Source organism: Bombina bombina, chromosome 1 (assembly GCF_027579735.1).
Source record: "Bombina bombina isolate aBomBom1 chromosome 1, aBomBom1.pri, whole genome shotgun sequence".
NCBI classification, from domain to species: domain Eukaryota; kingdom Metazoa; phylum Chordata; class Amphibia; order Anura; family Bombinatoridae; genus Bombina; species Bombina bombina.
This window is the reverse complement of record NC_069499.1, coordinates 186,138,008-186,161,227: the sequence shown is the minus strand read 5'-3', so window position 1 is coordinate 186,161,227 and position 23,220 is coordinate 186,138,008. Positions and strand designations below refer to the sequence as shown.

Sequence of the window (23,220 nt, the reverse complement as noted above, 5' to 3'; positions counted from 1 at the left end):
TGCATTTCCACCTTCAAATAAATGTAATAGGTCTTTTTAAAACTTCTCATTTAGTTGATGAAATTTCAAATGACCGACAATATGATAATTTATCCTCTTCTGATAAGGATCTATCTGATTCCGAAGATCCTCCTCAGACATTGACACTGACAAATCTACTTATTTATTTAAAATAGAGTATATGCGTTCTTTTAATGAAGTGTTAATTACTTTGGATATTGAGGTATCCAGTCCTCTTGACGTTCAGTCTAATAAACGTTTTAATGCTGTTTTTAAAAAAAAAAAACCTGTGGTTTCTCCGGGGGTTTTTCCTATTCCTGAGGCTATTTCTGTTATGATTTCTAAGGAATGGAATAAGCCAGGTACTTCTTTTATTCCTTCTTCAAGGTTTAAAAATTGTATCCTTTGCCAGCAAAATCTATAGAGTTTTGGGAAAAGATCCCTAAGTTGATGGGGCTATTTCTACTCTTGCTAAACGTACCACTATTCCTATGGAAGATAGTACTTCCTTTAAGGATCCTTTAGATAGGAAGCTTGAATCTTATCTAAGGAAGGCCTATTTATATTCAGGTCATCTTCTCAGACCTGCAATTTCTTTGGCTGTTGTTGCGGCTGCATCAACTTTCTGGTTGGAGAAATTAGCACAACTTGGATTCTGACATATCTAGCATTATTCGCTTACTGCAACATGCTATTCATTTTATTTGTGATGTTAGATCCATGTCTTTAGCTATATTAGCTAGAATAGCTTTGTGGCTTAAATCTTGGAATGCCGATATGACATCTAAATCTAGATTACTATCCCTTTCTTTCCAAGGTAATAATTTATTTGGTTCTCAGTTGGATTCTATTATTTCAACTGTTACTGGGGGAAAGGGAGTTTTTTCTGCCTCAGGATAAAAAACCTAAGGGTAAATCTAAGGCCTCTAACTGTTTTTCGTTCCTTTCGTTAGAATAAGTAACAAAAACTCAATCCTCCCCCCAAGGAATCTGCCTCCAATTGGAAGCTTTCCTCAATTGGAATAAATCCAAGCCTTTTAGGAAACCAAAGTCAGCCCCTAAGTCCGCATGAAGGTGCGGTCCTCATTCCAGCTCAGCTGGTAGGGGGCAGATTAAGGTTTTTCAAGGATATTTGGATAAATTCTGTTCAAAACCAATATCGAATAGGATTCAGAGTAAGACCTCCTGTGAGAAGATTTTTTCTCTCACGTATCCCAGTAAATCCAGTAAAAGCTCAGGCTTTCCTGAAGTGTGTTTCAGACCTGGAGTCTTCAGGGGTAATCATGCCAGTTCCTCTTCTGGAACAAGGTTTGGGGTTTTATTCAAATCTATTCATTGTCCCAAAGAAGGAAAATTTATTCAGACCAGTTCTGGATCTGAAAATTTTGAATCGTTATGTAAGAGTACCATCTTTCAAGATGGTGACTATAAGGACTATTCTGCCTTTTGTTCAGCGAGGACATTATATGTCCACAATAGACTTGCAGGATGCATACCTTCATATTCCGATTCATCCAGAACATTATCAGTTTCTGAGATTCTCTTTTCTAGACAGGCATTACCAATTTATTGCTCTTCCATTTGGCCTAGCAACCGCTCCAAGAATCTTTTCAAGGGTTCTGGGTGTCCTGCTCTCTGTATTCAGAGAACAGGGTATTGCGGTGTTTCCTTATTTGGACGTTATCTTGGTACTCACACGAATCAACTAGTGTTGTTTCTTCGGAAATATGGTTGGAGGATCAATTTACCAAAAAGTTTCTTGATTCCTCAGACAAGGGTCACCTTTTTAGGCTTCCAGATAGATTCAGTGTCCATGACTCTGTCTCTAACTGATAAGAGGCGTTTAAAATTGGTTGCAGCCTGCCGGCACCTTCAGTCTCAGTCATTCCCTTCAGTGGCTTTGTGCATGGAAGTTTTAGGTCTCATGACTGCAGCATCGGACGCGATCCTCTTTGCTTGTTTTCACATGAGACCTCTTCAGCTTTGTATGCTGAATCAATGGTGCAGGGATTATACAAAGATATCACAATTAATATCCTTAAATCCCAATGTACGACACTCTCTGACATGGTGGATAGATCACCATCGTTTAGTTAAAGGGGCTTCTTTTGTTCGGCCAACCTGGACTGTGATCACAACAGATGCGAGTCTTTCAGGTTGGGGAACTGTTTGAGGATCTCTGACAGCACAAGGGGTTTGGAAATTTCATGAGGCGAGATTTCCAATAAATATTTTAGAACTCTGTGCAATTCTCAGAGCTCTTCAGTTTTGGCCTCTGTTAAGAGAGAACCGTTCATTTGTTTTCAGACAGACATTTTCACAACAGTGGCATATGTCAATCATCGGGGTGGGACTCACAGCCCCCAAGCTATGAAAGAAGTATCTTGAATACTTGTTTGGGCGGAATCCAGCTCCTGTCTAATCTCTGTGGTGCATATCCCAGGTGTAGACAATTGGGAAGCGGATTATCTCAGCCGCCAGACTTTACATCCAGGGGAGTGGTCTCTCCATCCAGATATTTTTTCTCAGATTGTTCAGATATGGGGTCTTCCAGAGATAGATCTCATGGCCTCTCATTTAAACAAGAAACTTCCAAGATACCTATCCAGGTCCAGGGATGTTCAGGCGGAAGCAGTGGATGCGCTGATACTTCCTTGGTGTTATCATCCTGCTTATATCTTCCCGCCTCTAGTTCTCCTTTCAAGAGTGATTTCCAAGATCATCATGGAACATTCTTTTGTGTTGCTGGTAGCGCCAACATGGCCACACAGGTTTTGGTATGCGGATCTGGTTTGGATGTCCAGTTGCCCGCCTTGGCCACTTCTGTTACGGCCAGACCTATTATCTCAAGGTCTGTTTTTCCATCAGGATCTCAAATCATTAAATTTGAAGGTATGGAAATTGAACGCTTAGTACTAAGTCATAGAGGTTTCTCTGACTCAGTGATTGATACTATGTTACAAGCTCGTAAATCAGTCTCTAGGAAGATTTATTATAGAGTTTGGAGGACTTACATTTAATGGTGTTCTTCTCATAAATTCTCCTGGCATTCTTTTAGAATTCCTAGAATTTTACAGTTTATTCAGGATGGTTTGGATAAGGTTTTGTCTGCAAGTTCCTTGAAAGGACAAATCTCCGCTCTTTCTGTTTTATTTCACAGAAAGATTGCTATACTTCCTGATATACACTGTTTTGTACAGGCTTTAGTTCATATTAAGCCTGTCATTAAATCAATTTCTCCTCCTTGGAGTCTTAATTTGGTTCTGAAGGCTTTACAGGCTCCTCCATTTGAGCCTATGCATTCTTTGGACATTAAAATACTTTCTTGGAAAGTGTTGTTCCTTTTGGCTATCTCTTCTGCTAGAAGAGTTTCTGAGCTATCTGCTCTTTCTTGTGAATCTCCTTTCTGATTTTGCGGACTTCATTTGAATTTTTACCTAAGGTTGTGAATTCTAACAACATTGGTAGAGAAATTGTTGTCCCTTCCTTGTGTCCTAATCCTAAGAATCCTTTGGAAAGATCCTTACATTCTTTGGATGTGGTGAGAGCTTTGAAATATTATGTTGAAGCTTCTAAAGATTTCAGGAAGACTTCTAGTCTATTTATTTTCTGGTCCTAGGAAAGGTCAGAAGGCCTCTGCTATTTCCTTGGCCTCTTGGTTAAAGCTTTTTGATTCATCAAGCTTATTTGGAGTTGGGTCAAGCCCCGCCTCAGAGAATTATAGCTTATTCTACTAGATCAGTCTCCACTTCGTGGGCTTTTCAGAATGAAGCTTCAGTTGATCAGATTTGCAAAGCAGCGACTTGGTCCTCTTTGCATACATTTACTAAATTCTACCGTTTTTATGTATTTGCTTCTTCGGAAGCAGTTTTTGGTAGAAAAGTTCTTCAGGCAGCTGTTGCAGTTTGATTCTTCTGCTTTTGATTTAAGTTTTTTTCTTTCAAAAATGAAAATAAACTTATTTTTATGAGTTGTGGATTAATTTTTTCAGCGGTATATGGCTGTTTTTCTTTTAGTCCCTCCCTCTCTAGTGACTCTTGAGTGGATAACTCCACATCTTGGGTATTGATATCCCATATGTCACTAGCTCATGGACTCTTGCCAATTACATGAAAGAAAACATAATTTATGTAAGAACTTACCTGATAAATTCATTTCTTTCATATTGGCAAGAGTCCATGAGGCCCACCCTTTTTATGGTGGTTATGATTTTTTGTATAAAGCACAATTATTTCCAAATTTCCTTTGTTGATGCTTTCTACTCCTTTCTTTATCACCCCACTGCTTGGCTATTCGTTAAACTGAATTGTGGGTGTGGTGAGGGGTGTATTTATAGGCATTTTGAGGTTTGGGAAACTTTGCACTAGCTCATGGACTCTTGCCAATATGAAAGAAATGAATTTATCAGGTAAGTTCTTACATAAATTATGTTTTTTAAAACTCAAACTAATAAGAAAAATAAAAGTAGAAGGTTTTTCAATAGGAGATATAAGAAAGCTAAGACAAACCCCTGTGAGTCAAATAAAAAAGTCACATTCTCTACATCAGAAAGTGATAACACTGATGAGGAAAGGTTTGCCTCTAGCTTTGAGGGCACATCAGGAGAGGAGGGAGGCTCTGAAGGAGATGATCAACATACACTACCTACTGCTAATGCTAATAAGGGTATATTGAAAAACACTTTACCTTTAGGTGCAAAACCTAAAGTGATTAGCAGTCATGTAAATATAGTGGAAAATGGTAATAAGAACAAAACCAATAAACAACACAACAAACCAACCACTGAGGGACAGGTTTTTCAAGGGGCCACAAAACAATTCCAGGGAGGAGGCAAAACTGTAATAGACAACACACAGGATGTGGACAATCAGAGGTATACTCTGAGGGGGAAACAACCAAAAACGAAGAAATTCCAGTAAATATGGTGATAAATTTATCTACATATTTATTATCTGATGTCGAGATTAAGCTTCTTAACTATGGGCTAGGTTTTGTCCCTTCTAGAAAGTTTAATTTCTTTGAAACAATCTTAGACGTTAATAAATTAGTTAGGGATTTGACTCTAAAAAGGTTTTTTCGCGACTGTGATTATCAACTATGTGATGATGGTACTACCAACAAAGGCCCTGAGGTGGGAGGACAAAATTCAAATTTGAATTTTGATGATGCTTGTGCCATCATCACTCTTGAGGACCTTAGTCATGAAGGTTCTGCTGATCCTGAGACCAGCCAGACATTGAATAAATCTAAACCCAAAAACAAATCGGATTTTTATCCTATACATGCTAGGGGTAAACTCCTAGAAACATTTCATCAGAGAGTTTTTGAGGATCTTTCAATGTTGGCTGATCAAACGGATGATCACACTTATAATCTATCATTTAGGGAACGTGAGGCACTTGCCAATCTACAAAGGAACAATGGGATAGTCATTAGACAATCTGACAAGGGGGGGAGTGTGGTGGTTTTGGACAGGGTTGATTACCTTGCTGAAGCCACCAGACAATTGAATGATAGTGAAACTTACCTTGTCCTGTCAGGAGATCCGACTACCAGGTTTAAAAAGGAATTATCCCACCTTCTTGATGAAATTGTAGAAGAGGTTTGATGGATGGGGCCACAGCAGATCATATTTTGGTTAATCAACCTGTGACCCCAATCTTCCATCATCTCCTGAAAGTCCATAAGAGCACTGAAAATGTTAAGGGGAGACCAATAGTTGCGGGAATTGGGTCCTTGTTGGAACCACTATCAAAATGGGTTGATCAATTTTTACAGCCAATAGTGAAATTAATACCAAGTTATGTGAGAGACACTACCCGTGTCCTGCAACTATTTAAACACATTACATGGCAAAAAGGATATAGCTGGTTGACTATAGACGTCACCTCATTATATTCCTCAATCCCCCATCAACATGGTCTTACTGCAATTGACTACTATCTAAGGCTATATTCAGACCTTACTGATGAAAAACGATTATTGTTCATCAAAGTGGTCAGATTCCTATTGGAACATAATTTCTTTGTGTTTCAAGACACATATTACCCTCCAGAGACGTGGGACCGCTATGGGGGCAAAGTTTGCCCCCTCCTACGCCAACCTATTTATGGGGTGGTGGGAGCGGTCCCACGTCTATGGAGGTAATATTGATCACATTGTATTATATCAGCGGTTCATTGATGACCTGCTTATCATCTGGTCATCAGATGAATCAGAAGCAAATAAATTTGTATCTGATATTAGTATCAATGATGTTGGTCTAGCATTTACTGCCGAATGGAACAGGGATAGGATCAATTTCTTAGATGTTACCTTGATTGGCGATATGGGGAATGGAAACATTGTTTTCACTCTCTATAGGAAGCCCATCTCAGCCAACAGTCTTTTACATGCCCACTCTAGTCATCCCAGACATGTATTTAAAGGCATTGCCAAGAGCCAGTTCTTAAGAGCTAAGCAAAATTGTTCCCTTGAAAGTGATTTTCTATCTGAAAGTAAACAGCTTAGAGATAGAATGATTGCTAGGGGATATCCCAAACAAACAATTAACAAAGCCTTCTTCGAGACTAAAGGATTAAAACGTGATGTTTTACTTACAACAAAGGGGAAACAAAACAAAGCAAACCAAATGGATGATAATAAACCTAAATGTATTACTTCCTTTTCCAACCAATACGATGCAGTTTGTACCATAGTCAAGAAAAATCTTCCTATCCTTATGGGAGATAAGTCACTCAGGCATATCATAGATAAGGGCTGTATGTTTGTTCCCCGTAGAAATGTCACCTTGGGAAACATATTAGCACCCAGTATGCTGAGAAGCGACAAACAAGTGATCAGTTCTTAGTTACATCACAATGGGACATTCAAATGTGGTCGAAAGAACTGCGGTTCCTGCGATCATATTCGTAGCAGTGAAATATTCCAATCTACTGTTACTGGCCAAACTTTTTCTACTAAAGGATGTATAAATTGTAGAAGTACATATATCATCTATTTGGTGGAATGTAATCTTTGCCGGAAACAGTACCTAGGAAGAACCACTAGGGAAGTTGGTAAACGCATTAAAGAACATTTATCTTACATATCCAATAAGGTCACCTGTTCAGCACTATCTAAACATTTCATTGAAATACATGGTCAAAATACCAAAACATTGAGATGGCAAGCTATTGAACAAATTAGGAAACCTCCAAGAGGTGGAGATAAATTTCCAATTTTGTGCAAACAGGAGACCTATTGGATGTTTAAGATGAAGAGTTTGTTACCCCTAGGATTTAACTCTGAGTTCGATATTATTAATTATTGGCAAAGATGATCAAGCAGCAACTTTGGAGTGCTGTATTACCTAGTTTCTTGGAAATAAATAAACATATTTTTAATATTGCTTTATCTTAATGTACGTTTCGAGAGTAATATGTAAAATTAAAAATATATATCCAATGAATGGTAAGATATTGCCATTAATTTGATTTAATATCTATTGACTACTATATATATCTCTTTCTATATCTCACATATGATCTATCTCTATCTGAAGGGGATTAGACAGATTAATATACCATTTTCAGCATTAATATATATTCTTGCTTTAATTAAATATAAGCTTGATTATAAATATTTGTATTTGCTTGAATATGTCTTTAATACCCATTTCATTAGGTTCTGTGTTCCATATGAGATGAAATATGCATGTGTATGTATATATATGTACACATATATATCTCTATGTTCCTTTTTAAATAAATAAATCACATCTGTGTACCATCTATATGTTATGTAATAACATGATATTTGTTGGAAAGGGGGGGGGGTCTTTTAATGTCCTCTAAATCACTTCTTGTCTATATGGTTTAACTATTGTATATGTATATCCATTTAACAAGTGAGTTATATTGATGTCAGTACATATAGGGTTAAAATTTCTGATTGTGTTGTTTTTAGCCAATTAGGATAAGTCACATGCTATTTAAATGTATGTTGCACATGTTTTGAATCAGTCTATGATTACGGTCAGGGAGACCGAAACCGGTCAGACTTTGTTCTGATATTTTATAGCTTGTCCTGTTGTTTTATCCTGGAATAAAGCATTACACTTGTTTTGATACACTCTTGGATGACTGCTGGACTTTTTTCATTTTATTCATATATTTTATATATATATATTTATATATACATATATATTTATATATGTGTGTGTGTGTATATATATATATATGTATATATACAGTATATATATATATATATATATATATATATATATACATACATATTCTGACCCTTCCCTCTGAATGATGCAGCAGAAAATGAGACTCATCAGACCAGGAAGTTTTTTTTTACTCTTCAATTGTCCAATTTTTCTAAATCTGTGCGAATAGTAGCCTCGGTTTCCTGTTCTTAGCTGACAGGAGTGGCACCCAGTGTCGTCTTCTACTGCTGTATCCCCTCTGCTTCAAGGTTTGACATGTTGTGTGTTCAAAGATGGTATTCTGCATACCTTGGTTGTAACGAGTGGTTATTTGAGTTACTGTTGCCTTTCTATCATCTCAAACCACTCTGCCCATTCTCTTCTGACATCAAGAAGGCATTTACGTCCACACAACTACTGCTTACTGGATATTTTCTCTTTTTCGGACCATTCTCTGTAAACCCTAGAGATGGTTATGTTTGAAAATCCCAGTAGATCAGCAGTTTTTTAAATACTCAGACCAACCCATCTGGCACCAAACAACCATGCAACGTTCAAAGTAATTTAAATCCCCTTACTTCGCCATTCTGATGCTCAGTTTGAAATGCATCGAGTTGCTGCCATGTGATTGGCTGATTAGTAATTTGTGTTACCAAGCAATTGAACAGGTGTACCTAATAAAGTGGCCGGTGAGTGTATATGCATTATAAATAATATATTTTTAAAACATTAATTTAAAACTCTAATTTCCTTCTTAATATGCGGAGAGTCCACAGCTTCATTGCTTACTTGTGGGAATACAGAACCTGGCCACCAGGAGGAGCCAAAGACACCCCAGCCAAAGGCTTAAATACCTCCCCCACTTCCCTCATCCCCCAGTCATTCTTTGCCTTTCGTCACAGGAGGTTGGCAGAGAAGTATCAGAAGATTTCGGAGTAGTTCCTTATGGAGGGTAGTACCCTTCGCGATGGGACTGGAGTTTTAAGTAGTCTTGTCAGCCTCTCAGTGAGAGCATTGACGAAAGTTAGAGTCTGGAGATGCAGGGAGAGTCTTTCTGCGAACCCATCCAGACTCATATTAACAGCTCCTTAAGCAATCAGCGTTGACGAGTTTCGCTGCCTACTTTCTTCACTTAAGTCCATGTCAGAAGCGCTGCTTCCTTATGCTTGTCCCATGCATTTTTAAAGTCCCCCACAGTGTTTGTCGCTACAACCTCTTGAGGAAGTTTATTCCATAAATCAATCACTCTTTCTGTAAAGAAGTGCTTCTTCAAATTACTCCTGAATCTACTACCCTTTAGCTTGAGATCATGACCCCTTGTTCTTGAATTTTCCATTTTATGTAAAATGCCCACCGCATCAGTTTTACTAAGCCCTTTAACGTACTTGAAAGTTGCTATCATATCACCTATTTCCCTTCTCTCCTCTAAGCTATACATATTTAGGTAATTGAGCCTATCCTGGTAAGTTTTATTTTTTAGACCATGAACTATTTTGGTAGTCCTCCTTTGCACAGATTCAAGTTTGTTAATATCCTTCTGAAGATATGGCCTCCAGAACTGCACACAATACTCAAGATGAGGCCTAACTGATGATCTATAAAGTGGCATAAGAACCTTAATATTTCTGCTGCAAATACCTCTACCAATACATCCAAGCATTCTGCTAGCCTTACTCGCTGCATTACTACATTGTTTACTAAGTTTTAAATCATCTGAAGTAATAATTCCCAAGTCCTGTTCCTCATCTTTAACAGTCAGTAAAGTGTCATTGAGTCTGTAATTAACATTTGGATTTTTCTTCCCTAAATGCATTATTTTACACTTTGCTGTGTTAAACTTTAGATCCCAGTCGTTTGTCCAATCCTCTAATTGTTGTATATCACTTCTCATTTTGTCTACCCCCCCCCCCCCCCCCCCCCCGGAACATCCACTCTGTTACAAATTTTTGTATCATCTGCAAACAGACATACTTTCCCCTGTAGCCCTTTGCTGATATCCCAGATAAATATGTTAAACAAAACAAAACAAAAGGTTCCTGGTTTGAAACTGGGCAGAAACAATTTTGTGAATGTTTTTAGCTGATGGGGACGACAATCAAGCAAGGTGTCAGCGTTAGCTCCACCGCTTCTGTAGCAGGAGGTGGGTTTGAACCTAGGTGGGGCTCCAGCTTTTTCATCCAGAGTATGCTAGACACTAGCATTCCTTAGAGGTTTCTTTTTAACCTTCTTTTCTTTCGGCCATGTAACTATTTGTGGTGGATGGTTCGATTCTAGAAAGAGCAGGCGTCAGTGAGACAGTTTGCTCCTGTCAGGAATATACTCTATTCCTCCCACCTATGACATCAGCCTCACTCTGAATCTATAAATCCTAACAACGCCCTGTTCCTAGTGCTTAGTAATTTAGACTCCATGTTCACAGTTGTCTTTAGAACCTGAGCTCTCTACAGTCTTTTCCTAAATTTCCTGATTTCTACTAAAGTCAACTGGGTCATTACCTGCATTACTTATAAGGAATCCTCAGCATCAATAAACCTAACTCCAAGTGAATTCGTTTCAAGTGGATTACTGCTTTACAATCTACATCAACTTTCTGATCATCTGGAAACTGCATTTGCAGTCGAACTGTTCTTTCACTACCGGTTAAATATTCAATCCGCTCTACTTCCATTTTCGGATTACAAATCTACCTCACAAGACTGCTCAAATTGCTACATTTACTTTCCGTTTGTAGCGAGGATCGGCGTGTGACGTCACCTGTCACTCTTGCCGAACTCACTCGGCTCACGCCCACTAGTCTCCACTTTAACAAGGAACTGCAGGAGCAGTACTTACGGACATCAGCGTTACTCATCGCTGAGCTGACAAGCTTCACTGAATTCCCTTGGCTCCTCAAGGATTACTCATACTCACTGTACCTTTTCTGTTGTAAAAATCAGAACAGTACTTTCCTTTTGGCAGGACTTACGAAGAATCTGATACATTATATAATCATTGTCAATCCTCTCTTTATAACAGAAGTATTGCCTGTCACTCACTCTCTCTCTCTATGAGCATCCTTTGCTTCGTTAATAAGCAGCATCATAGAAGTTTTGTAGTGGGTTGAATAACTATATTATTTCAATCTGACTCATTTCTGAATAACTCCACTATAGAAATCTGCTATTAATTATCAATATAAATAGATAATTCCTAGAGTGGTACAAACATAAATTAAGTCTGCAGCTGTGTTCTGTAAAAAACGTTACTGATAGTAACAACTCTGGTATGGGATAAATTCCTGTCAGCTCCATTTATATCTACGAGTTGTATTGCAGTTTAGGGGCTTTGTCTCCATGGACCTTTTACAGGGATCTTCAGGGGCAGGGTCCTTGTGTTCATCACAATCTGGATTCTCTGAGGCTGACTGCGTGGAATTGAACGCTTAGTCTTAGCCATGAGAGGTTTTTCTGGAGGGATTGTTGATATTCTCATTTTAGCTCTTATGCCAGTTTATCGTTGAACCTATCTTAATGGGTGCAGTTCCTACTTCTTCTGATATGAAGAACGGGGTCTCTAGCACACTGCCAGGTTTTCCAGGATCCTTTCCTTTTTCAAGGATGCTCTGGAGAAGGGCCTTTTCTGTTAGCTCCCTTAGGGGACAGTTTTCGGCCCTACCTGTTTTACTTCTCGAGAGGCTCACAGAGCTTCCAGATGTCCAGTCTTTGGTTCAGGCTTTGACTAGATCAGGCCTGTGTGTAGGTCTAGTGCTCCTCTTTGGAGTTTACATCTTGTTCTCTGTTTTTTGCAGAAGGCTCCATTTGGGCCTATGCAAGGTGTTGACATTGAGATTTTTTGTCTTAGGTAGGTTCTTTTTCTACTGACTATTGTTTCGGTGTGCTAAGTTTCTGTGATGGCTGCCTTGCATTATGAGTTTCCTTACCTAGTTGTTCTTATGGCTAATGATGTCCTTCATACTTGCTTAGGTTTTCTTCCTATGGTTGTTTTAGATCATGAATCAGGAGATTGTGGTTCCTTCCTTGTATCCTAATCCTTCTCTTTGAAGGAGCGGTTATTTCATAACTTGGAAGTGATTTGGGCCTTGAAATTCTATCTTCAGGCTACAAGGGTGTTTTTTCAGTCTTCTTCCTTGTTTGTGTCTATTCTGGGAAGCGTAAGGGAGGAGCATTGTTCGCTTTGCTTATGAGTCAGCAGGACGCAAGCCTCCTCAGAGGTTTAGGGCTCATTCTACTAGAGCTGTGTTTTCCTCTTGGGTCTGTTGGGATTGAGGCCTCCATGGATTAAAGTGTAGGGAAACTACCTGGTCTTCCTAACATATTTTTTTCAGGGTTTTCAGGAGATAGGGTTTTGCAGGCTGTGGTGCCCTCAGAACAGGGTCCGCCTCTCTTTTTACCCTCCCGTTTTTCATTCAGTGTCCTCTAGAGCTTGGGTATATGTTTCCCACAAGTAAGGAATGAAGCTGTGGACTCTCCTCATATTAAGAAGGAAAATATAAATTATGCTTACCAGATTATTTCCTTTCTTTCTGTATGAGGAGAGTCCACGGCCCCCTGCCCGAATTCTCCGGTGGGCGGACTTAAATTTGGGTTTACTCTTCTCGCATCGTTTATACCCTGATATTTCTACTACTGTTCCTTGTTCCCTCAGTAGAATGACTGAGGGATGAGGGAAGTGGGGGAGGTATTTAAGCTTTTTCCTGGGGAGTCTTTGCCTCCTCCTGGTGGCCAGGTTCTGTATTCCTCCTGGTGGCCAGGTTCTGTATTCCCACAAGTAAGGAATGAAGCCGTGGACTCTCCTCATACAGGAAGGAAAGAAAATTATCTTGTAAGCATAATTTATGTTTTTTGTAGTCAAAATTAATATTCTTTTGCAATCCAGGAACACACCCTTATAAGACTCTTGAGTATGATTTTCTTCAGTGGCCAGATATAAAGGAAAACATTTTTTAAAGGGACACTGAACCCAATTTTCTTTCTTTCATGAATCAGATACAGCATGCAATTTTAAGCAACTTTCTAATTTACTCCTATTATAATTTGGGTGTAGTATCCCTTTAAGCTGCATTTACAGCTTTTTAGATGTTCTGGTGCAGGCTCGCTAGCCTGCATCCACAAATTTAGGAATCAATTTCTACTTTGTAACTTCTCCACCATCTCAGAAGACTTAGAAATAAAACACCCTGAACCCATTTAAACAGAAATTAGAGCCTTTGGGGTCTATTTATTATTGTGCAGACGGACATGAAACGATGTGGCGTAGTATCATGTCTGCCGCACATCGATACATGCAGACAGTATACGCTGTTGGCATTTATCATTGCACCAGCAGTTCTTGTGATCTGCTGGTGCAATGCCGCCCCCTGCAGATTTGCGGCCAATCGGCCGCTAGCAGGGGGTGTCAATCAACCCGAACGTATTAGATCGGGTTCATTTCTGTCCGCCGCCTCAGAGCAGGCGGACAGGTTATGAAGCAGTGGTCTTTAGACTGCTGCTTCATAACTTCTGTTTCCGGCGAGCCTGAAGGATTGCCGGAAACACGGGGCATCAAGCTCCATACGGAGCTTGATAAATTGACTCCTTGGTGTTTTTATTTACCTATGGAAAATATATATATATATACATATATATACAGTATCTCACAAAAGTGAGTGCACCCCTCACATTTTTGTAAATATTTTATTATATCTTTTCATGTGACAACACTGAAGAAATGACACTTTGCTACAATGTAAAGTAGTGAGTGTACAGCCTGTATAACAGTGTAAATTTGCTGTCCCCTCAAAATAACTCAACACACAGCCATTAATGTCTAAACCATTGGCAACAAAAGTGAGTACACCCCTAAGTGGAAATGTCCAAATTGTGCGGACGGACATTGTGTCCACCATTATTTTCCAGCACTGCCTTAACCCTCTTGGGCATGGAGTTCACCAGAGCTTCACAGGTTGCCACTGGAGTCCTCTTCCACTCCTCCATGATGACATCACAGAGCTGGTGGATGTTAGAGACTTGCGCTCCCCCACCACCTTCCGTTTGAGGATGCCCCACAGATGCTCAATAGGGTTTAGGTCTGAAGACATGCTTGGCCAGTCCATCACCTTTAACCTTAGCTTATTTAGCAAGGCAGTGGTCGTCTTGGACGTGTGTTTGGGGTCGTTATCATGTTGGAATACTGCCCTGCAGCCCAGTCTACGAAGGGAGGGAGTCGTGCTCTGCTTCAGTATGTCACAGTATATGTTGGCATTCATGGTTCCCTTAATGAACTGTAGCTCCCCAGTGCCAGCAGCACTCATGCAGGCCCAGACCATGACACTCCCACCACTATGCTTGACTGTAGGCAAGACACATTTGTCTTTGTACTCCTCACCTGGTTGCCGCTACACACGCTTGACACCATCTGAACCATATAAGTTTATCTTGATCTCATTGGACCACAGGACATGGTTCCAGTGATCCATGTCCTTAGTCTGTTTGTCTTCAGCAAACTGTTTGCAAGCTTTCTTGTGCATCATCCTTAGAAGAGGCTTCCTTCTGGGACGACAGCCATGCAGACCAATTTGATGCAGTGTGCGGCGTATGGTCAGAGCACTGACAGGCTGACCCCTTCAACCTCTGCAGCAATGCTGGCAGCACTTATACGTCTATTTACCAAAGAAAACCTCTGGATATGACACTGAGCATGTGCACTCAACTCCTTTGGTCGACCATGGCGAGGCCTGTTCTGACAGAAGCCTGTCCTGTGAAACCGCTGTATGGTCTTGCCCACCATGCTGCAGCTCAGTTTCAGGGTCTTGGCAATCTTCTTATAGCCTATGCCATCTTTATGTAGAGCAACAATTCTTTTTTTCAGATCCTCAGGGAGTTCTTTGCCATGAGGTGCCATGTTGAACTTCCACTGACCAGTATGAGAGAGTGTGAGAGCGATAACACCAAATTTAACACACCTGCTCCCCATTCACACCTGAGACCTTGTAACACTAACAAGTCACATGACACCAGGGCCGGCCTTTGGGCAAGGTGGAGCGAGCGACCGCCTCGGGACCGGCTTAAAAATTATAAAAAAAAATTGTAATTTTTTTATTTTTTTTATGACATTTTTTTTCAAATGTATTATTATTATTTTTTGCCGCCATTTGTTTTTAAATTTTGCGCGCACATCGGCGGCGCAAATTTTAGCCCAGGAGAGAGTGAGAGGGGAGAAGGGGCTGAGATCAGTGTGCACTGTGCAGGTTGAGGCAGCAGACAGTCACAGCCAGCAGAGTGGGAGTGACAGAGTTGCAGGTATCGACGGCGCAGCGCAGCCAGAGTCCGAGTCGACGACGAGAGTGGCGAGTCACTCACTGTCACAGTGTTACTCTTAAAACCCCAATCCAGATGATGCTGTGTACACTTCTTAATCATGCGGGGCTCTTCTAACCAGGGAACACCCATTTTAACAGGCACCATATGCTACTTCGAGAGAACAGAACAGGTGCATTCAGCATGCAAGAGTGCAGCTAGTAATTGCTGCATTATTCTAAAGGGGTAAATGAATACTGGAAGCTTTAGGTTTTTTCTTACAAATGTAAAACTTTGTTGCTGTACAGAGAAAAGCTGAAAGCAGAAAATGATAGCAATCATCATGCAGTAAGAGTAAGACAAAACAAGTAGTGGAGAAATAGAAGGGATAATGCTGTGGGAGCTTGCGGTGTTTGGTTAAGTATAGAGCCTCACTGTGTCTGTGTGTCAACAGTGGCTGGGACTGGGAGTGTGTCAGTGTGTGACCAGGACAGAGGAGGATAGTTATTGGAGTTGAAGTAGTTCACTGACTACATCTGACCTCCTGAGCTGAGTGTGACTAGTGCAGTGCCACATTTTAATTATGGTGTGCTGGGCCCTGGCATAATTTTATTGCATGGGGCTGGGGTATAATTTTATTGCAGGTGGACTGGGCTTCATTTTATTGCAGGGGGGCTTCATTTTATTGCTGGAGGCAATTGAAGGGGGCTGGGGCATAATTTTATTGCAGGGGGTTTCATTTTATTGTTGGGGGCTGGGGAAATCATTTTATTGCTGGGGGAATCATGTTTTTGTTTGGGGCATAATTTTATTGTAGGGGAGATGGGACATCATTTTATTGCTGGGGCATGATTTTTGTGCTGGGGGCATAATTTTTTTGCAGGGGGGCCTGGGGGCATATTTTTATTGCAGGGGGGGCTTAATTTTATTGCAGTGGGGCTGGGGGCATCATTTTATTGCAGGGGGGCTGGGGGCTTAATTTTATTGCTGGGTGCATCATTTATTGCAGGGGTGCTGGGGGCATCATATTTTTGTTGGGGGCATCATTTGATTGCAGGGGGCAGGGCTGGGGGCATCATTGTATTGCAGTAGGGATGGGGCATCATTTTATTGCAGGGGGGCTGGGGGCTTCATTTTATTGCTGGTTGCATCATTTATTGCAGGGGTGCTGGGGGCATCATTTTATTGCAGGGGCTGGGGGCATCATTTTATTGCAGGGGAGCTGGGGCATCACTTTATTGCTGGGGCATCATTTTATTGCAGGGGCATCGTTTTATTGCAGTGGGGATGGGGCACCATTTTATTGCTGGGGGCATCATTGCAGTGGGGCTGGGGTAATCATTTATTGCAGGGGGGCTGGGGGCATAATTTTATTGCAGGGGCATCATCTTATTGCAGGGGGCTGGGCATCATCTTATTGCAGGGGGATTGGGCATAATTTTATTGCAGGGGGTCTTCATTGTATGGCTGGGGGCATCATTTTATTGCAGTGGGGCTGGGGGCATCATTTTATTGCAGTGGGGCTGGGGGCATCATTTTATTGCAGTGGGGCTGGGGCATCATTTTATTGCTTTGTGCATCATTTATTGCAGGGGTGCTGGGGGCATCATTTTATTGCAGTGGGCTGGGGGCATCATTTTATTGCCGGGGGCATCATTTTATTGCAGTGGGGATGGAGCATCATTTTATTGCTGGGGGCATCATTGCAGTGGGGCTGGGGTAATCATTTATTGCAGGGGGGCTGGGGGCATCATTTTTATTGCAGGGGCATCATCTTATTGCAAGGGGGCTGGGCATCATTTTATCGCAGGGGGCTTCATTGTATTGCTGGGGGCCATTTTGTCATCCTGCCTTGGGCCCCGCAATGGCTAGGGCCGGCCCTGCATGACACCGGAGAGGAACAATGGCTAATTTGGCCCAATTTGGACATATCCACTTAGGGGTATACTCACTTTTGTTGCCAATGGTTTAGACATTAATGGCTGAGTGTTGAGTTATTTTGAGGGGACAGCAAATTTACACTGTTATACAGGCTGTACACTCACTACTTTACATAGTAGCAAAGTGTCATTTATTCAGTGTTGACACATGAATAGATATAATAAAATATTTACAAAAATGTGAGGGGTGTACTGACTTTTGTGTGATACTGTATGTATGTATGTATGTATATATATATATATATATATATATATATATATATATACTGTATGTATGTGTATATATATATATATATATATATATATATATATATATATATATATATATATTGGCATAAAGAGACCTTTCAGTGGATTAAAAAATGTTTTTTATTCACAGAATTTAGAAATTATTGTAAAATTACCCTGAAAAGTAAAAAAATAATAAAAAAATAAATAAATATATCTATAAATACAAACTAGTTGATAAGCCTGCCCAGAGGGCAGTCTATGTGTTAAAAATGCAACCCCCCAAGCTACAAAAAATAAAAAAGTAAAAATACAGGAAAAAATAAACAAAGCTATCCAAAATAATGAAATTAAACCTCTGGGAAGACCGCTCCGGACCTCCTCTCTGAACCGCCTTCGCTGTGGATGAAGATCATGGACCCGCCTGGAAGAAGACCTTCTCCGCTGGACTTCTGAAACCGTGAGAACCTATTTGGGGCTTTAGTGTTAGTTAGTTTTTTTTTTGTTTTTTTTTTTATATTAGGGTTTATTGGGTAATTTGCAAAAGAGCTGAATGCCCTTTTAAGAGCAATGCCAATACAAATGCCCCTTTAGAGGCAATGGGTAGTTTAGGTTTATTAGTGTTAGGTTTTTTTTATTTTTGGGGGGTTTGGTGTGTGGGGGGACTTCGTTTATTTTTAATGTAAAAAAGCTATTTTCTTTAGGGCAATGCCCTACAAAAAGCGCTTTTAAGTGCTATTGGTAGTTTATTCTTAGATTAGGGGGTGTTTTTATTTTGGGGGGCTTTTTTTTCATAGGGATTAGGTTTAAATAAAAATATTTTGGCTAGCGGTGTTTATTATTTTTTGTAATTTTAGCCTTTTTTTTATTTTCTGTAATTTTAGATTAATGTAATTTTTTTTAAGTTAAATTTTAATTGTAATGTAGTATTTTTTTATGTAATTAAGGGGTTAATTTAGGGGGTGTTAGGTTAGGGGGCTTAGTCATTAAATTAGTTTTTTGCGTTGTGGGGGTTGGCGGTTTAGCAGTTAATAGGTAAATTAGGTTTAATGCGTTGTGGGGGGTTGGCGGATTAGGGGTTAATAGATGTATTAAGTTGTTTGCAATGTTGTGGTTGGCGGATTTAAGGGTTAATCATTTTCTTAAGTTTTTTTTTATTACTTATTGACGGCGGTTACTTATTTTTTTGTATTGTTCCGTTTGCCTTTGCTGCTTCCCGGTGGATTCCAAAAATGGCAGGGTAGTGAAAGAATCCACCTTACCTCGCGCTGCCAACATTCCTTTGAGGATGCGTGCGCAACTGCCGACGGCAACAGGCGCATTACAAACGCGATTATAGTATAGATATATATTATTTAATATTATTGGTATAGCAGAACTGCCCAAATTCTCAAAATAGGCCCCCAAAACTATATATATATATTTAAAGTACACTGAAGAAAATCTAGGAGTTCAGCTGATTTTCAACATTACAAATTTATCTTGAACTCCTACTATTCTGCCTTAATTTCCATAAGCAACACTACTTCTCTACTCTTATCGCTAATCTTTCTTCAAACCCAAAACGTTTGTTCTCCACTTTCAATACTCTTCTCCGCCCTCCTCCACCTCCTAATACAACTTCTCTGTCAGCTCAATACTTTGCCAACCACTTCAATAACAAAATCGACTCCATCAGAAATGAAATCAGCTCTCAACATAATTCCATTCTCTCACCCCCTCAAATGCTCTCAATCAACCACAACCCACATAACTTTAAACTTAGCTCATTCTCCCCTGTTACTGAGGAAGACGTTTCGGCACTTATACTGCGCTCTCACCTCACTACCTGTCCCCTTGACCCTATCCCCTCACAGCTACTCCCCTCTCTCTCTGCTACCCTTACCCCTATACTCACACACACTTTTAACCTCTCCCTCAGCACTGGTATATTTCCCTCATTGCTGAAACATGCACTGGTAACACCTATCCTCAAAAAACCTTCCCTTGATCCTACCTCCCCATCCAACTACCGCCCTATTTCCCTCCTCCCTCTTGCATCAAAGCTTCTCGAAAAACTAGTTTATGCACGCCTATCCCATTTCCTTACAATAAACTTCCTCCTTGACCCATTGTAATCTGGATTTCGTCCCCATCACTCCACAGAGACAGCAATTGTTAAGGTTACCAACGACCTACTTACAGCAAAATCAAAAGGCCACTTCTCTCTGCTTATCCTCCTTGATCTGTCCGCAGCCTTTGACACTGTTGACCACCCTCTTTTGCTCCAAACCCTCCAATCCTTCGGCATCTGTGACACAGCCTTCTTGTGGCTCTCTTCCTACCTGTCAAACCGTACCTTTAGTGTAGCCTTCTCTGGGGCCTCCTCTACCCCGTCACCACTTTCTGTCAGAGTACCGCAAGGCTCTGTCCTCGGTCCCCTTCTTTTCTCAATCTACACGTCATCACTAGGTTCCCTAATAAAGTCCCACGGTTTACAATATCATTTGTATGCTGACGACACCCAAATCTACTTCTCTGCACCAGACCTATCTCCTTCCTTGCTAACCCGTGTCACTAACTGTCTTTCTCACATCTCTAACTGGATGTCCTCTCACTACCTCAAGCTAAATCTCTCCAAAACTGAGCTCCTTATTTTCCCCCCTTCTTCAAAACTCTCCACCCCCAATCTCTCTAATTGTCGACAACTCCATCATTACCCCTACCCCGCATGCCCAATGTCTCGGGTCACATTTGACTTAGATCTTTCTTTCACTCCTCACATTCAGTCATTGGCTAAAGCCTGCCGCTTCCACCTTAAAAACATCTCTAAAATTAGACACTTCCTTACACAAGACACCACTAAGATTTTAATCCACTCTCTCATTCTTTCCCGCCTCGATTAGTGCAACTCTGTCCTCTCTGGTCTCCCCACCTGCCGCCTTTACAATCCATAATGAATGCCTCTGCCAGACTCATCTTCCTTACACGTCGCTCTTCATCTGCTGCACCTCTCTGCCAATCCCTTCACTGGCTTCTTCTTGCCTCTAGGATCAAACACAAAATTCTCATTCTGACATACAAAGCCCTCAACTGCACTGCTCCCCCCTATATCTCAGACCTTGTCTCCAGATACTTTCCCTCCCGCCCCCTTCGCTCTGCTCACGACCTCCTACTCTCCTCCTCTCTTGTCACCTCATCACACTCCCGTTTACAGGATTTCTCCAGACTGGCTCCCATCTTGTGGAACTCTCTGCCTCGCTCTACAAGACTCTCTTCTAGTTTTAAAAGCTTCAAGTGCTCCCTAAAGACTCTACTGTTCAGGGATGCATACAACCTACGCTAATCTTTCTTTATACCAGTTCTTCTCCTCCATTGCTATCCCCTGAACCCCCTTAGCATGTAAGCCTAAGAGTCCAGCTGTTTGTAGATCACCTTCTTAAGAGCTGACTACAACAGTGCAACTCTCGGCAGAGCCCTCTACCCATTTGATCCCTATAATTGTTTTGTTGTACTCCGCATTTGTTTATAGCGCCGTAGAATCTGTTGGCGCTCTACAAATAACCGATAATAAGAAGAAGAAGAAAGTAGACAACCCAAGGTATTGATCTAGGCCCATTTTTGTATATTTAATTCCACCATTTGACCATCAAATACTATCATGTACAAAAAAACGTTGGGTTTCTCACTGAAATTATTTACTGCAATCATAAGACAAACTGTTGTTAAAGCTTCTCTGGAAACTCCTTTGTTCAGAAATGGCAGACATGCATGACCTTGCCATTGGTTTAAGCTAATTGCACTCTATTTGCAGCTGTGCTTCTAAAATTCACCAGCAGCAAAGGGGTTAATCGGTTAGCACAATCAGTGCTCCCTTACCATATGAAGGCAGATACCCGCAGCCCACAAACCGCAAATCTAGGTTGTTACTTAAAAAACAAGAGTGCAAGGTCTGCAATCAAGAGTGACGTAGATCTACATAATTCATTGTGCTGGGACTTGCACCGCATGACGTAGATCTATGTCGTTATTGGGCTTATGCACCTAACGAAACATAACTGAATATCACAAAGAAGGGTCAGGGTTCTGAATTGTGTAAAACAGTTTCCATCTTCTGTTGGTTGCGGAAAACTACAATTTCCAGGTTTAAATTATAGGAAAACCAGTGTTCACTATGCATAATTCAACCTTTTATGGTAAAATGCATTTATAATTAATGTCTCTTTAAAGAATGATTTTTTCACAATCGTGATATATTAGTATAGTTTTCTGCATGTGATTCATATCTGGATATTAGCTGATTTTAAAGGGATACTATTGACCTTAACATCCCCTCCTTATAGCTCAGAAAGGATCAGATGGTGCTGTACTTTCCAATAACTACTGTGACTTCTGCCTTGGAGATTCCAGCATGAACAAAAAGAGCGGTAATCCAGAGGAGCTGGTATCCTGCGCTGATTGTGGACGCTCTGGTAGGTCATTCCTCTTTCTGCTCTTTGAGTTTTACGGGGTTTTTTTTTTTGTTTGTTTGGTTTTTCTGCTTGAATTTGTACCTGGTCTTTGAATAACACTAATGACAAATAACAGCAGAGCACTCAGTTGAAAATTTTCAGGATAACTGCGTGTATGTGTGTGAAATGCTTTACAATAAATGACAACTTGGAAGAGAGAAATGGTTTTACTAAAATGAGTGGGTTTTTTTTTTCCTTTTTTTAACCAAAAAAAAATAATTGCAAAACCATTTGCATAAGTCATCGTCTAACTAGAGTAAAAATCCATAGTTTTCTACGTTTATATATCTGTGGAGGTACTGTTAATATAATCACATGTGTATAAAACATATGTGCTGTCAACTAGAAGGGCTTTATAAAGATTGCTTATAGAGCCGACACAGATAATAATAATATAATAGTCAGTGCAACAATATGGCTTAAGTTTCTAATAGAATATCTAATACAATATTGTAAAATGAAGAATAGTCATGAAACATTTAAAACATTTAATAATCAATAATAGCAGCATAAAATATAGTAAAATAGGTATGTCTCCCTTAGGTGAGCTAGCTTCAACACAGAGAAATAATGTCCAAAAGAGTGTCCTGGACACAGTCCAAAAATAAAACCTCCTTATTCCTTGTCAGATCTGTCTGTGCCAACTTTAGGTAATGTCTATCAAGCTGTATTACAGAAAGCCTGAGTGGGACTGCTGCTTAAAGGGACACTAAACCCAAAAAAAATTATTTCATGATTCAGATAGAGAATACAATTTTAAACAACATTCCAATTTACTTCTATTATCTAATTTGCTTCATTCTTTAGATATCCTTTGTTGAAGAAATAGCATTGCACATGGGTGAGCCAATCAGACAAGGCATCTTTGTGCAGCCACCAATCAGCAGCTACTGAGCCTATCTAGATATGCTTTTCAGCAAAGTATATCAAGAGAATGAAGCAAATTAGACAATAGAAGTAAATTAGAAAGTTGTTTAAAATGGCATGCTATTTCTAAATCATGAAAGAAAAAAATTGGGTTTAATGTCCCTTTAACCGCTTAACTTTACCTCACCACTGTGTACTCTGTACCTCGCCAAGTTGTGTTCCCTCCTGGG

The 23,220-nt window shown here is 40.2% G+C and overlaps 1 protein-coding gene across 4 annotated transcripts in view; it reads left to right on the top strand.

The window, feature by feature from the left end:
- Nucleotides 1-23,220, top strand: part of DPF3 (double PHD fingers 3) — a 635,732-nt gene that overhangs the window by 553,998 nt on the left and 58,514 nt on the right. For all 4 annotated transcript variants that reach the window (XR_008400069.1, XM_053697772.1, XM_053697771.1 and 1 more), the window contains exon 8: nt 21,956-22,084. Coding sequence is in view for 3 of the 4 variants with exons in the window: in XM_053697772.1 (XP_053553747.1) it covers nt 21,956-22,084 (129 nt within the window). In the remaining variant the exon portion in view is untranslated. The remainder of the gene's footprint in view (nt 1-21,955; nt 22,085-23,220) is intronic.